Raw genomic sequence first — 12,849 nt, 5'->3', positions numbered from 1 at the left:
CGGAAGCTGAACGAAGTTGGACATAGTGGCGTATTAGAGGTAAAAAATGATATAAATACTGTTCGGTTTCTCGCACAAACCGATCGTTTCGTGTCTTAGGACATCAATGTGTCGTCACGAGCCGCAGGGTTTAATTTGGATTTGTCTATGGAAGTTTTTTCGACTCTTATTGTTCAAGTCCCCAATCACTGCTATTATTTGACTGACAGACGGCAGCAGTTGCAGTTAAAAATCATAATTTGCGTTCGACTGAAGAAAAAAAGTCCTCTACATCTTGGATGCCCTGGGGGGAAGCAGATAAACATCAAATTTTCATTTTTGGGTGAACTATCCCTTTAAATCATGTTAACATGCCTATTGTTTAAGACTTGGTGCTGTACTTTTGAAATATTTGAAGGTTTACAAATTGGCCCCATTCACTTCCATTATAAGCTCCTTACTGTAACCCAGATTTTTGCTTTTTTGAAAGAAAAAGAGGGACATGTTTTTTGTGGTAACCAACATTATGCCACAAGTGCTGTCAGCTGAGTTTAGGTTGTAATATACTTCAAATTAATTTGTCCACTGAGAGGCATCTCACTGACTGTAGTGCACTAAACGTCTGCACTTTGTTGCTTTAAAAGTGTCCTGCATCCAAGAGCATAAAGGATGATCTCTGCAGACAGAGTGTGTGTCCTGCAACAGTAGTAGAGCAATAGACAAGAGACGAAGAGACAGAGAAATGTTATTGCACTGGAAGATGGATGGGAGTCTGGCGCGCGTGCCAGGGGGAGACTCCACATTTCCAGACTGGCTCTGCTCTGGCGGGTGACTGAGTGTGTGTTCGTGCGTGTGTGTGTATGTGTGAGTGTGTTTGGAGGGGGCTACACTGCAGCACACTGTTCAAACTGTTTATGCATACCAGCCTGCTCTGAGTGCCTCTTTGTCATGAGCTGTTTACTTAAACTTATTTTGGGAAAATTCCACATGACTGGACGGGATTTCACCATAAATCATTGAATCTGCAGCTTTGTGTAATGATAACTTCTGTCAGTCATTTAGTCCTCATAAGCTCCTTTTCTGCTTCGTGTTTTTCCATAGGACCGACTGGCATTGTGCAGCCTATTGTGTGTGGTTAAAGGGAAATGTGTTTGTGTGTGTGTGTGTGTGTGTGTGTGTGTGCATGCAAGAGGATTTGAAAGTCTCAGGAATTGAGTAAATAATATGTGATTGACATCATTACCAGTATTTCCTTGGATGCACTGGTTCATATACAGTCACAGTTGTTTTGAGTTTGAAAATACTCACTATTTCCACTAGATGGCATCAGTATATACTGTATAAAATTTGCTGCATAATCAACATAAGGTAGTGGAGAATCTGAGATCACCAGTCAACATGCTTCTGTTTTACAGTTTGCTCATTTAAAAACAGCATTTCTAATTACAGATGAAGTTATCAACACTTTTAATTGAATAAAACATTTTTTAATTACAAATTTTATCACAACAATATGAATAAAGGGTTAATTGAAAAATTTACATGAATTTCTGAATATCTTAGTATTGTATGTTCCAATTTTCTTTTAATGACACCTGCACTCAAGCAGTCTTTGACATGAATTCTTAGATATTTTTTTTTATTTATTTTTCTACATACACAAAATTCTAAAACTTTACTTCTATACTTAAATAAAAAGAAATCCCTAGATGTTTGATGTGGTCTCAGACTTTTGGATCTCACTGTAATATTGAAAGATAAACATACAATTCAAGAATAAGTGATTGTCGCTCTTAGAATGTTGTTTGCTTGGAGTCAGCTTTTATCTGGTCCTCATCTTCGATGTATTTTGCTCTGTTGGAGAGTGAAAGTAAAGTAATACATTAGGTAATGTGCTGAAAATAACAATAAGGCTTAATGCCGTACTCCATTTCGTACCTTTGATTCGCTTTGCTTCTTTTATACCCGTTGTAGGATGCAACAATGACAAACACAAGTACTAAAAATCCAGCCACTGCAGCAAGACCAGTGAACACGTTCTGAAGACTTGACTCACGAACATCTACAAGAAAAAAAAACTACTTGATTGATGACCTGTAAGTTACATAATTTGTGATAAGATGCTGATAGAGCTGGTTCATGTGCTGGTTCTTGCAGGTTTTTATAGTTGCTGACAAGATTGATACAGTTTGATGGTTTTGTTTGAATGTTGTAAGCATACATAAAATTTTATCAAGACACATTATCAGTACAACATCTGATGACTATCATGATAAGTTGCCCTAAACTGTCAAGTTAAGGACACAACAGAGATTGTGTTTGACATTATATAGCAGTTGATTATCGATGTTGTCAATAATTTAAATATCGTATTTTAAGAAATGTCAAGTTTTTTTTTCTATAGTATGATTTTTTTAACCTCTCAAAATAACCTATATATATATATATATATATATACAGGTTATTCTGACCTTCAAGACATTAAATAAGTATGTGAATTTATATAAGATTTTTTTTTCTTGTCACCTCCGGAACCACATGATTCTCCATTGGATATGAGCATGTGTCGGGTGTTATCCAGTGACCCGTCATTGATTTCTGGTTTTATACCCAGTAAGTGGCACATTAGAGGGTAAACGTTGACAGTCTCAAATGGTCCAACCAACAAGTTACTGTGGAAATCTGGTCCCACTGCCCTGAAGAAAGGCTTCATGTCCATGACTTGATTGTCATAGCCATGTTCCCCATTATTGGTCTGGAATGTGTAGAACTGGAAGAACATAAAACCACATACAGTATAACGTAATGTTTTTAATGTCTATTTGAATAATTTTTTAATGTATACTGAATCCTCACCCCATTGATGACATATCCTGGGTCTGCGTAGAGAACAATGGGTAGGATACGAGGATGTTTGGCGTAATGCAGTCGAGCAGGCATGTCTTCTTTTTTATAAACATGAAGGTTTGGATGACCTCCTTTCAAGGCTTGATAAACCTTTTCAAGCATCCCTTCTTTGGGCAACAACATCCCAGAAGGTCCATAATCCACCATGTGGAATTTCAGATCTTTCAAGGAGAATCCTGGGATGTCAGTGAGTATTATCTCTTTTACTTGCTCTCCTTTGAACACAGTGCTCATTCCATGGTCAGCTGTGATGATAATATTTAGATGGTCACTAAGCCCTTGTTTCTCAGCAGTTTCCCGTATGTAGCCCACAGTTCGGTCCACTTTTTTGACCGCCTCGCGTAGCTCAGGTGAATCAGGTCCATACTTGTGGCCAGTCGAATCTGGGTCCCCAAAATATAAAGTGACAAAGTCTAAGTCTTGATCTTTAAACCATTCCCTCATGACTTTATCCACATTCTCTCTCCATGCCGTCTCATTGGTGTGGTCATAAAACCTTGGTTCCACCTCCCTCACTTGGACTATTTCTTTCTGGTATGTGGCAGCAGTGCCAGGGAAGTGTAAGGATCCTGTTTTAAGACCCTAGGAAAAGATGCAAGTCAGTTTATATTTTATTTAATGCCAATGTAACTAATGAGTGATATAGTATTTTTTTTCTCTCTTGCCAAGTTTAAGATGTAATAATGAACTATTAAAAGTTAATGTCATATAGCACATTAGCATGTTAGAGGCCACCAAGTCACTTTGCTGTTGGAGGTCTAAATTATGAGCCTTAGTTTTTTAACTTTGAGATGTCCTGAGGCTTTTGTGTCAAGTTGGAATGGTTTGAGATGTACCTGTCTTTGTGCTGTGATCCAAATGGGTAGACTGCCATTATCCCAGTAGTCATCCACAAACTGTGTCATGTAGTATTGTTTCTTCTCCTGTGTGGTTGTGTTGAACCAATTGTTATGAATCACACCATGGTTTTCAATGTACCTTCCTGGAAAAAAAAACATATTTTTTCAGTGTCACTTGTAAGTGTTCTACTGAGACTTCCCCAGAACTTTACATTTGAGTTTATGCATTTGGCAGACACAGATATCCAAAGCAACTTACGTTACACTCAATGTATATTTGCTTTATCAGTTCACCAATTTTCTGGGAATCAAACCCATGGACTTGGTATTGCAAGTATTATTCTTGTGAGCTATGTGAACAAGCAATATATTGACCCTAAAACTGCAAGTCCTTTGTAGTCATTCATTGTTCTTATTCTATATACACAGCAGCCAACTATATATATATAAAGCACATTTTAGTCATATTTCATGGTGTCTCAAAATAGCACAGTTGAGTACACTTAGATGTTCTTAAGATTATCTTAAGAAGTACTAAAGAAGAATTTTTAGTATATTAAGTACAAAACTAGTGTGCAAAAATAGAGCACTTTAAGTACATAATTGAAATATACTATTTTTTAACCTGGGTAAATCTGTGTCAATTTCGTTACATTAGAGCAAGTATATCAAAGGAAGTGGCATCTGCAAGCAATCAGTGCTTAGACCCCTTGCATTTTTAGTGATTTTTATTAAAGTTAAAAATAAATAAATTAAAGCATACTTTATACACTAGCGTACAAATCTTTGTGGTCTCTGCTAACCAGGACTACAGTAAAATAACAGTAAAATAGTAATATTGGGAAATATATTTACAATTTAAATAACTTTTTTCCCCTATATTAATATATTTTAAAATATAATTTATTGATGGCAAAGCTGAATTTCAATACTCCAGTCTTCAGTGTCACATGATCCTTCAAAAATCATTCTAATATGCTGATTTTGTGCTCAAGCGACATTTAAAACTGTATTTTTCTTTTCTTTTTTTTAGGTTCAAAAGAACAACATATTTTGGAAAAAGATTTTGTAACAATTTAAAAGTCTTTACTTCCTTTTTTGCTCAATTTAATGAATCCATGCAGAATAAAAGTATTCATTTCTTTCAAAAAACAAAAAGTATATACATATATATATATATATATAGTAATATATATATATATATATATATATATATATATATATATATATATATATATATATATATATATATATATATATATATATATATATATATATATATATATATATATATATATATATATATATTACTGAACCCAGTTTTAAGGACATTATATGTATTATCTATTTACTTTAATAAGAAGTGTTATGTTATTGTATTTTTCTTACCAGATAACAGGGTGAAGTGTGTTGGACTCGTGATGGTCAGGAAAGGTGGAGTGACATATGCAGCTTTGACCCCTTCTTCAGCCATTTTGTCCAGGTTTGGGGTGTCCACATTTCGGTCGTAGTCCCACCTGAACCCATCAAAGCTGATTAGCAGAAGTTTGTTTCTGCCTGTGGTGCAGCGATCTCTGGCTGGAGCAGAGAGAGACGCAGGGATTAGCAGCAAAATGATCAGTGCTATAAACATGTCAGGTATTCCACTACTCTGTTTTACACAGAAACAGTCTTGATGAAACAGTCTTGCTTTTCTCTGGATGGGTCTGATGATTGTTTTTGATCTAATAGCCTCAGCATTTTGAATGATCCTTTTGTTTGTGTTCTTTGCCATCCCTTTCTGCACACTAAAGTTCACATTATAGACGTTTATGAGATAAATTACATGGTTATGCTATCTTATGTTATCTTATCAAGTGGCTTATCAGGATTTATCGGACAAATGCAATTCTTTTCTAAGCAACTAATAACTTTTATGATTTACAACTCACTGGTTATATAAAATGAAACATGGTGTTTTATATCAAGGCTGTGTTGTGTGAAGGTAAAGATAAGTGTTTAACCAGTCATTACACCTGCATTGCTTATTTGAGTTATTTATCTACGCTTGTAGATAACCGAAGCATTTGGACTTTATCAATCAGACAGTGCTTCAAACAAGTGAGGTAAAATATAGTATGTAAGCTGTGTGTGATGATCTACCATGAGCATTAGCAAATCACAACAAAAATAGTCCATAGCCACAAACAGTGAGCAAAGTGATCTTCAATTGTGAGTCTTTATTGAATCTTGCTTAAGCAAGAAAAAAGGTGATCAAGCCTCGCTAGAGGAACAAAAATTGTAACAATTAAAAAGATCAAAAGTCATATTCCATTCAGGTTCAATCACAGGAAATAGAAAGCATTCCAAGGGACATAATCATGCTTGAGCTTCTCAAACTGACCAAAAACAGCACCACCTTTCTAGAATACAATAAATAACAAAACTCACTAGGCAAGACAGAATTAATAGGAGGTGACCAGCACCATTAAAAAAAACCTACACAACAGTAACACTGGAATAAACATAATACATTTAACTAAATTTAAAGCCATGGATAAATTTTAGTTAATGCAAAAATAATTCTATTAAACAAAAGATACTGATCAGGACATCACATTTTCCAGTGTGCCCTCTAATACATCAAAGTTTGTACATTCACATTTCCTTTAGAATTCCCATAAAAACAGTTAAAATAGACTGGTCCATTCCAACACACACACACACACACACACACACACACACACACACACACACACACACACACACACACACACACACACACACACACACACACACACACACACACAAGGTACCAAATATTTCAAGTCATCTTAATTAAAAATCGAACTTTAACAATTTTAGCTATGTTTTTAACATTACATTTTAACCAAAGATCATTTTTAACTGGTTTTAACCATAAGCCAAATAACTAAGCCTGTGCATTGACTCAGTATAATGACAAATAAAGATATTAAAAAACAAACCAATATAGTAATGTTTTATTTTCTCTCATTGATCAATGCAAAGATGAATATATAAGAATCAAATGTGGCATAAATCCTGGCCATCACACTGCATAAGGTGCAATTCTTTGCAAAAACTTGTACATAAGTTTGGAAAAAGAGTACTGTGATCTTCCACTTGTTGACTCTTTTCTGCTTTTAACCAACTTGGGAAACATCCCTGCTGAAATGACAAGCAAAACTTCTTAACTAGTGCAGTTTCCTTGGCTAACCAGTTATATCAGCTAGACCAGCACTAACCAGCTTGGACATTCATGCTGGTCTTTTCAGCATACAGGGAATGCTACATTCTAGATCTTTAACCACCAGGTTGTTAAGTTATGCATGATCATTTAGAACAAAATGTATTTTCATTGTTTGTAACCACACAATATATGAATTCTTTGGGTTGTTCAATTCTGAATTTATGCACATTTGAAATTGTCCAAAAAATATGTGGTCTAATGGAATGCATGCTATTTTAATGCATTTGAGTTGTATAGATTTATGTTGCTAATCTAATTTTGTGGTTCAGATTTACACAACACTCGGGAAATGCACTTTGCACTTCTTTATAAATCTGGTGTGAATTGCTCTGAGGTTATTGTGAAGCATTTTAATCATAGTTGAGGTCAAGACTTTGACTGGGCCACTCCATGGTGTTTTCTTCTGTTTGAGGCCATTCTCTTGTTCATTTATTACAGTGCTTTGGTCATTGTCCTGTTTCATTCACCTTACTTCTAATGAACTTCAATTGGTGAGTGAGTCCCTGATCATAGGAGAACCTAATTTGCTCATTCATGAGACATCAGTATATACTGTATTCATACCAAGATAAACAAGAGAATATATTTTATGTTGTGCAAGTTATGCAGCTTTTATGTTGATATCTACAGATAATTCTGGCATAAAAATAATACATGACTCTTTGAAATGAGGTTTGAGTTTATAAATATTTTATTTACAGATGGTATTACATTCATGTGTCATTTCATTGTTCTATTGCATATACTTATATTAGATATTCACAATAATATGCAGAACGTATAGGATTAATTTATAAGATTTTCAGTCCCTCAATTCTATTCATTAGTATTATGCAGAACAGTAGACATCCATATTCATATACACCCACAAGATGTATACTAGAAGACCTGGTCTGAACACCACAGGCATGCTTTCCGTCTGCTTGCGTTATTGGTATATTCATGGTCTTGACCCCAGGCTTTCATTAACTGAAATGCACATGCTTGGTTTATGTGGCTGCATGATGCACCTTCATGACCCCAAAACACATTTCATTTCATAATGCAGTTTATGATGCACCTTCCCACCACCGCCTACCAAGTTCATCTACCATAGTCAAATGCTACAGTAGCTGTTTAAGCCATGGTAATGTATTATGATGACTACTGAAAACAAATGTACATAAAGCTCAGTGGACAAAATAACAGGCTTGTTCTGTGATCTTCCATTAGAGATAAAGGTATCTATTATAAATAATGATCCACCACCTTAATGTGATATTGGAAGTCTGAACAGTATTATAATCTAATAAATATCTTAAAATGATGTTTGCTTGGAGGCGGCTTTCATCTCATCCTCATATCCTATTTCTTTCGCTCTTTTAGAGAGTAAAAGCAAAGAAATACATCAGATTTTCATTAAACAGAAAGAAACTGTTGCCAAAAATAACAATAAGAAGTCTTAATGTAGCTCTGTGCCATACTTTGGATTAATTTTGCGTCTTCTATATCGTTGTAAGATATAACAACCACAAACACAAGCAATAAAAATCCAGCAGCAGCAGCAAGACCAATGAACACATTCTGAAGACTCGACTTAGGAGCATCTGCAAGAAACAATAAAAAAAAAAAAAAAAAAAAAATTGTGATCGTTAATTTCATTGACCTGACAATTTATGATTAGATCAAATGATTTGGTTCATACTTTGTTAATATAGTTAATAATAAAGTTAAAAGAATGGCGCTTCTGTAAATCTTATAAAGATAACGCTCAAGGTTCATTGATGGTTAACATATATTGTGTTTGATATTATAGACAAAATGGGACAAAATGTTGGCATGAAGTTTAAATATTTACCTGTCAACAAACCATTTATATTGTATTTTATCAAATAAACTTTTATTTGGATCTACCTCCAGAATGTCTCTCCATTGGATATGAGCATGTGTCGGGTGTTATCCAGTGACCCGTCATTGATTTCTGGTTTTATAGTAAGTAAGTGGCACATTAGAGGATAAACGTCTCAAATGGTCCAACCAACAAGTTACTGTGGAAATCTGGTCCCACTGCCCTGAAGAAAGGCTTCATGTCCATGACATGATTGTCATAGCCATGTTCCGCTTTTTTGGTCTGAAGTGGGTAAAACTGGAAGAAAATTTAGAATATAAATTCAGGCATATGTTTGGCATAATGCAGTTGAGCAGGCATGTCTTCTTTCTTAAAAACGTGAAGGTTTGGATGACCTCCTTTCAAGGCTTGATGAACCTGTTCAAGCATCCCTTCTTTGGGCAACAACATCCCAGAAGGTCCATAATCCAACAGGTGAAACTGCAGATCTTTATATTTATTTTATATGCTCTCCTTTGAACACAGTGCTCATTTCATGGTCAGCTGTGATAATAATATTCAGGTGGTCACTGAGCCTGTGTTTCTCAGCAGTTTCCCGTATGTAGCCCACAGTTCGGTCCACTTTCTTGACCGCCTGGGTCATCTGGGTCGCAAAAATACAAAGTCTAAGTCTTGATCTTTAAACCATTCCTGCATGACTTTGTCCACATTCTCTCTCCATGCCGTCTTGTTGGTGTAGTCATAGGCCTTCGGTTCCACCTCCCTCACTTGAACCATTTCGGGAAGTATAAGGATCCTGTTTTAAGACCCTAAAAAATGACACACAAATACATTGTTTGTTTTATTTATTATGCAGTGTAAATGTAACAATTAGGATGTTGAAGATTTTGCATCCAAAAGCTTAGATAGCTGACATGTTGCCTCAATGCCATATCAGGCAATGAATTTGCCCTTCAGCGATTGCACACAAAGGTACCTCATGAAACAGGATTTTGGACAGGCTTCTGTGGAAGCCTAATGGTTTAATGATCTACAACAAAATAGAGAGAGCTTTGGTGATAACCAAGCAAATATTTGATCAGAAATGACATCAAAAGTAAAAAAAAAAAAAAAAACAATTGGTAAAAAAACATACATTTAAACGGACGCAGCCTTAGTGTCCAACAAATTACAGCAATCTCTGTTTCATATGTAATATTGAATCATTACAATTAACATAAATTGTCCAAAAAACATACATTTCCAAAAGTTTATGCTCAATTCTGTCATCATTTACGCACCTTCCAGTTTTTCCAAACCTGTATGAATTTCTTTTTTTCTGATGAACACAAAAGAAGACATTTTGAAAAATGTTGGTAACACCAAACAGTTGATGGACCCATTGACTTCCATAGTATCAATCAACTGTTTGGTTACCCATATTCTTCAAAATATCTTCTTTTGTGTTCAGCAGAGGAAAGGAATTCATACAGGTTTGGAACAACTTGAGGGTGAGTAAATGATTACTGAATCTGCTTTATCCCTTTAATTAATTTATCTATGGTTTGAGATGTACCTGTCTTTGAGCCGTGATCCAAATGGGTAGACTGCCATTATCCCAGTATTTTTCAACAAACTGTGTCATGTAGTATTCTTTCCTTTGTCGTGTGGTTGTGTTGAACCACACACACCATGGTTCTCAATGTAACTTCCTTGGGGAAATAAACGATCATTGGTCATTGATTCAGTGACTTCTATATGTATTTTTATGCATTGCTGTCACTGAACAAATGCTATCTGTTCTCATTCATATTTCAGGAGAAGGTGTAAACATGACACATCAAAAACAAATAATCAAAATAATAATAAATATCCTGAAATCAATTTTACACAAATTTCCATTAAAAAAAATTCACTGCTACTTACTACTTTATAATTTATATATTATAGTAATTAATGTGATTAAATACATATATACCATAAATATCAGCACTATTGTATGCAATAGATATAATTTAACAATTTTATTGATGTAAAGAAGCATGCACTATTATTTGATATAAAACCTGCAGTTTTGGGGTCACCATAAATGATCTCAAGTAAATACTTTAAACAGAAAATGAATTTCAAAATTACACTGACTTTTTTAATGAGTTGTTGTCTTTTTCTCCATACCAGATAACAGGGTGAAGTGTGTTGGACTAATGATGGTCAGGTAAGGTGGCGTGACATATGCAGCTTTGACTCCTCCTTCAGCCATTTTGTCCAGGTTTGGGGTGTCCACATCTCGGTCGTAGTCCCAACTGAACCCATCAAAAATGGTCAGCAGTAGTTTGTTTCTGCCTGTTGTGCAGCGATCTCTGACTGGAGCAGAGAGACGCAGGGAATATAAGCAGCAAATACTTAGTGCCAATAACATGACAACTATTCCACTACTCTGTTTTACACAGAAATAGTCTTTCTTTTTTTCTGATGGTTATGGATTTTCAGCTCTCTCGCCTCTTGATGCTTTGCTATCAGTTTCTGCAGACTTAAGTTCACATTATCATTGAGGTTTATTGGATGGATTGCATGTTTGTTATCTTGCGTTATCTTGCAGTCTTATCAAAAGTTATAGAGCAACAACAACTACTCAGCTGTTTTCCTTAGATTTATAGTTAACTGCTTATAATAATAAATTAAATATAGGCTACATGAAGTCTCTTTTGTGCCAATATAAGCATCTAGCCAGGCATCTTCTATCTACAGTATGCTAGTGAAATTGGTTTGAAATGTAATATCACTTAATCATTCTCGTTAATCTTTTGATAATCATTCAGACGGTGCTTCAAAAGGTGACCTATACTGTTCAAGCTACATGAGGCAACTTCATTCCTATAACTCCACCTCCAAAAATCAATACTTGACAAATTGTCTAAATAAAAAAATAGGCTAACAATTAAATAAAATGCACTAAAGGTAGTTGGGACATATTGAGAATCTTTAAAACCCCTCTTTTTGTACTATTGATAGTGTGATAAAGTGCCTGTTTTACCTTTTTTTTTTTCCTTGAAGAGTTTTCAAGAGAGACCAGATTTTCCAGATGTCCTACCTTAGTGGGTTTACCTGATGAGAAGCTTCATGGTTGCTTTATCATCCGACTACATTAGCGTTATACCTCATGCTACACAAACTTGTCCACCAGAGAGAGTTGAGCCTTTGACAAATAAATTTCTCAAACTCAGAACTGGCTGGATTCAGTACAGTAATATTTAAGGTCCCCTTCCCATCTTGCAGCGTCATCTCTTCTCTGACGACATGTTTACTGTCACTTACATGAGATGACAGCAATAGCAAACCACAATGAGCCAATCAATTCCCTATGGACAAAATCAAGTCCAGCACTACACTATAAAAACTGAAGGTGCCTCAAATATCCTGTCAGATACTCAAGGAACTTCAAAATGTATTTTAAGTGCCTCAAAGCTCTTTCTCCTATGTAGGGTTACTGGTGGAACCATTGACGTCTTTGCAGTTCTTGCAGGAACTTATGGGATCCTTTAAGCATTCTATATTCAGTTCTGATGTTCTGGACATTTTCATTAATGAGACCTTGAAGTGCTTAGAGCAGTGGTCTCAAACTCAATTCCTGGTGGGCCACCGCTCTGCACAGTTTTGCTCCAACCCTTTCAAACACACCTGATCCAGCTAATCAAGGTCTTTGGGATTACTAAAAACTTCCAAACAGGTGTGAGCTGGAGTTGGTTGGACCTAAACTGTGCAGAGCTGTGGCCCTCCAGGAATTGAGTTTGAGACCACTGGCTTAGAGGAACTCTAATTCTACAAAAGGGTTATTGTAAGATCTGTAAACAGTTAAAGGGTTAGTTCAACCAAAAATTAAAATTCTGTCATTTATTACTTACCCTCATGCCGTTCCAAACCCGTAAGACCTTTGTTTATTTTCGGAACACAAATTAAGATATTTTTGCTCTCTGACATTTCCTCTCGCAAGATCCATAAAGGTATTAAAAACATATCTAAATCAGTTCATGTGAGTACAGTGGTTCAATATTAGTATTATAAAGCAA

General features: G+C 35.4%; 1 protein-coding gene and 1 pseudogene across 1 annotated transcript; both read right to left on the bottom strand.

Annotated features, from left to right (window-relative positions):
- Positions 1-1,508: 1,508 nt before the first annotated feature.
- Positions 1,509-5,488, bottom strand: enpp7.1 (ectonucleotide pyrophosphatase/phosphodiesterase 7, tandem duplicate 1). Its single transcript, XM_067369617.1, has 6 exons — positions 5,115-5,488; positions 3,723-3,868; positions 2,836-3,468; positions 2,506-2,749; positions 1,918-2,041; positions 1,509-1,833 (listed from the first exon to the last, which is right to left on the bottom strand). Exons 1-6 carry the CDS (start codon positions 5,356-5,358, stop codon positions 1,773-1,775), a joined length of 1,452 nt encoding a protein of 483 aa, XP_067225718.1. The 5' UTR covers positions 5,359-5,488; the 3' UTR covers positions 1,509-1,772.
- Positions 5,489-8,272: 2,784 nt separating this feature from the next.
- LOC137008109 (ectonucleotide pyrophosphatase/phosphodiesterase family member 7-like) lies at positions 8,273-11,201 on the bottom strand (annotated as a pseudogene).
- Positions 11,202-12,849: the final 1,648 nt, after the last annotated feature.

The sequence above is a fragment of the Chanodichthys erythropterus genome, chromosome 19 (assembly GCF_024489055.1).
Source record: "Chanodichthys erythropterus isolate Z2021 chromosome 19, ASM2448905v1, whole genome shotgun sequence".
NCBI lineage: Eukaryota > Metazoa > Chordata > Actinopteri > Cypriniformes > Xenocyprididae > Chanodichthys > Chanodichthys erythropterus.
Note: the sequence above shows the minus strand (reverse complement) of the source record. Positions and strands in the feature narration are given on the sequence as shown.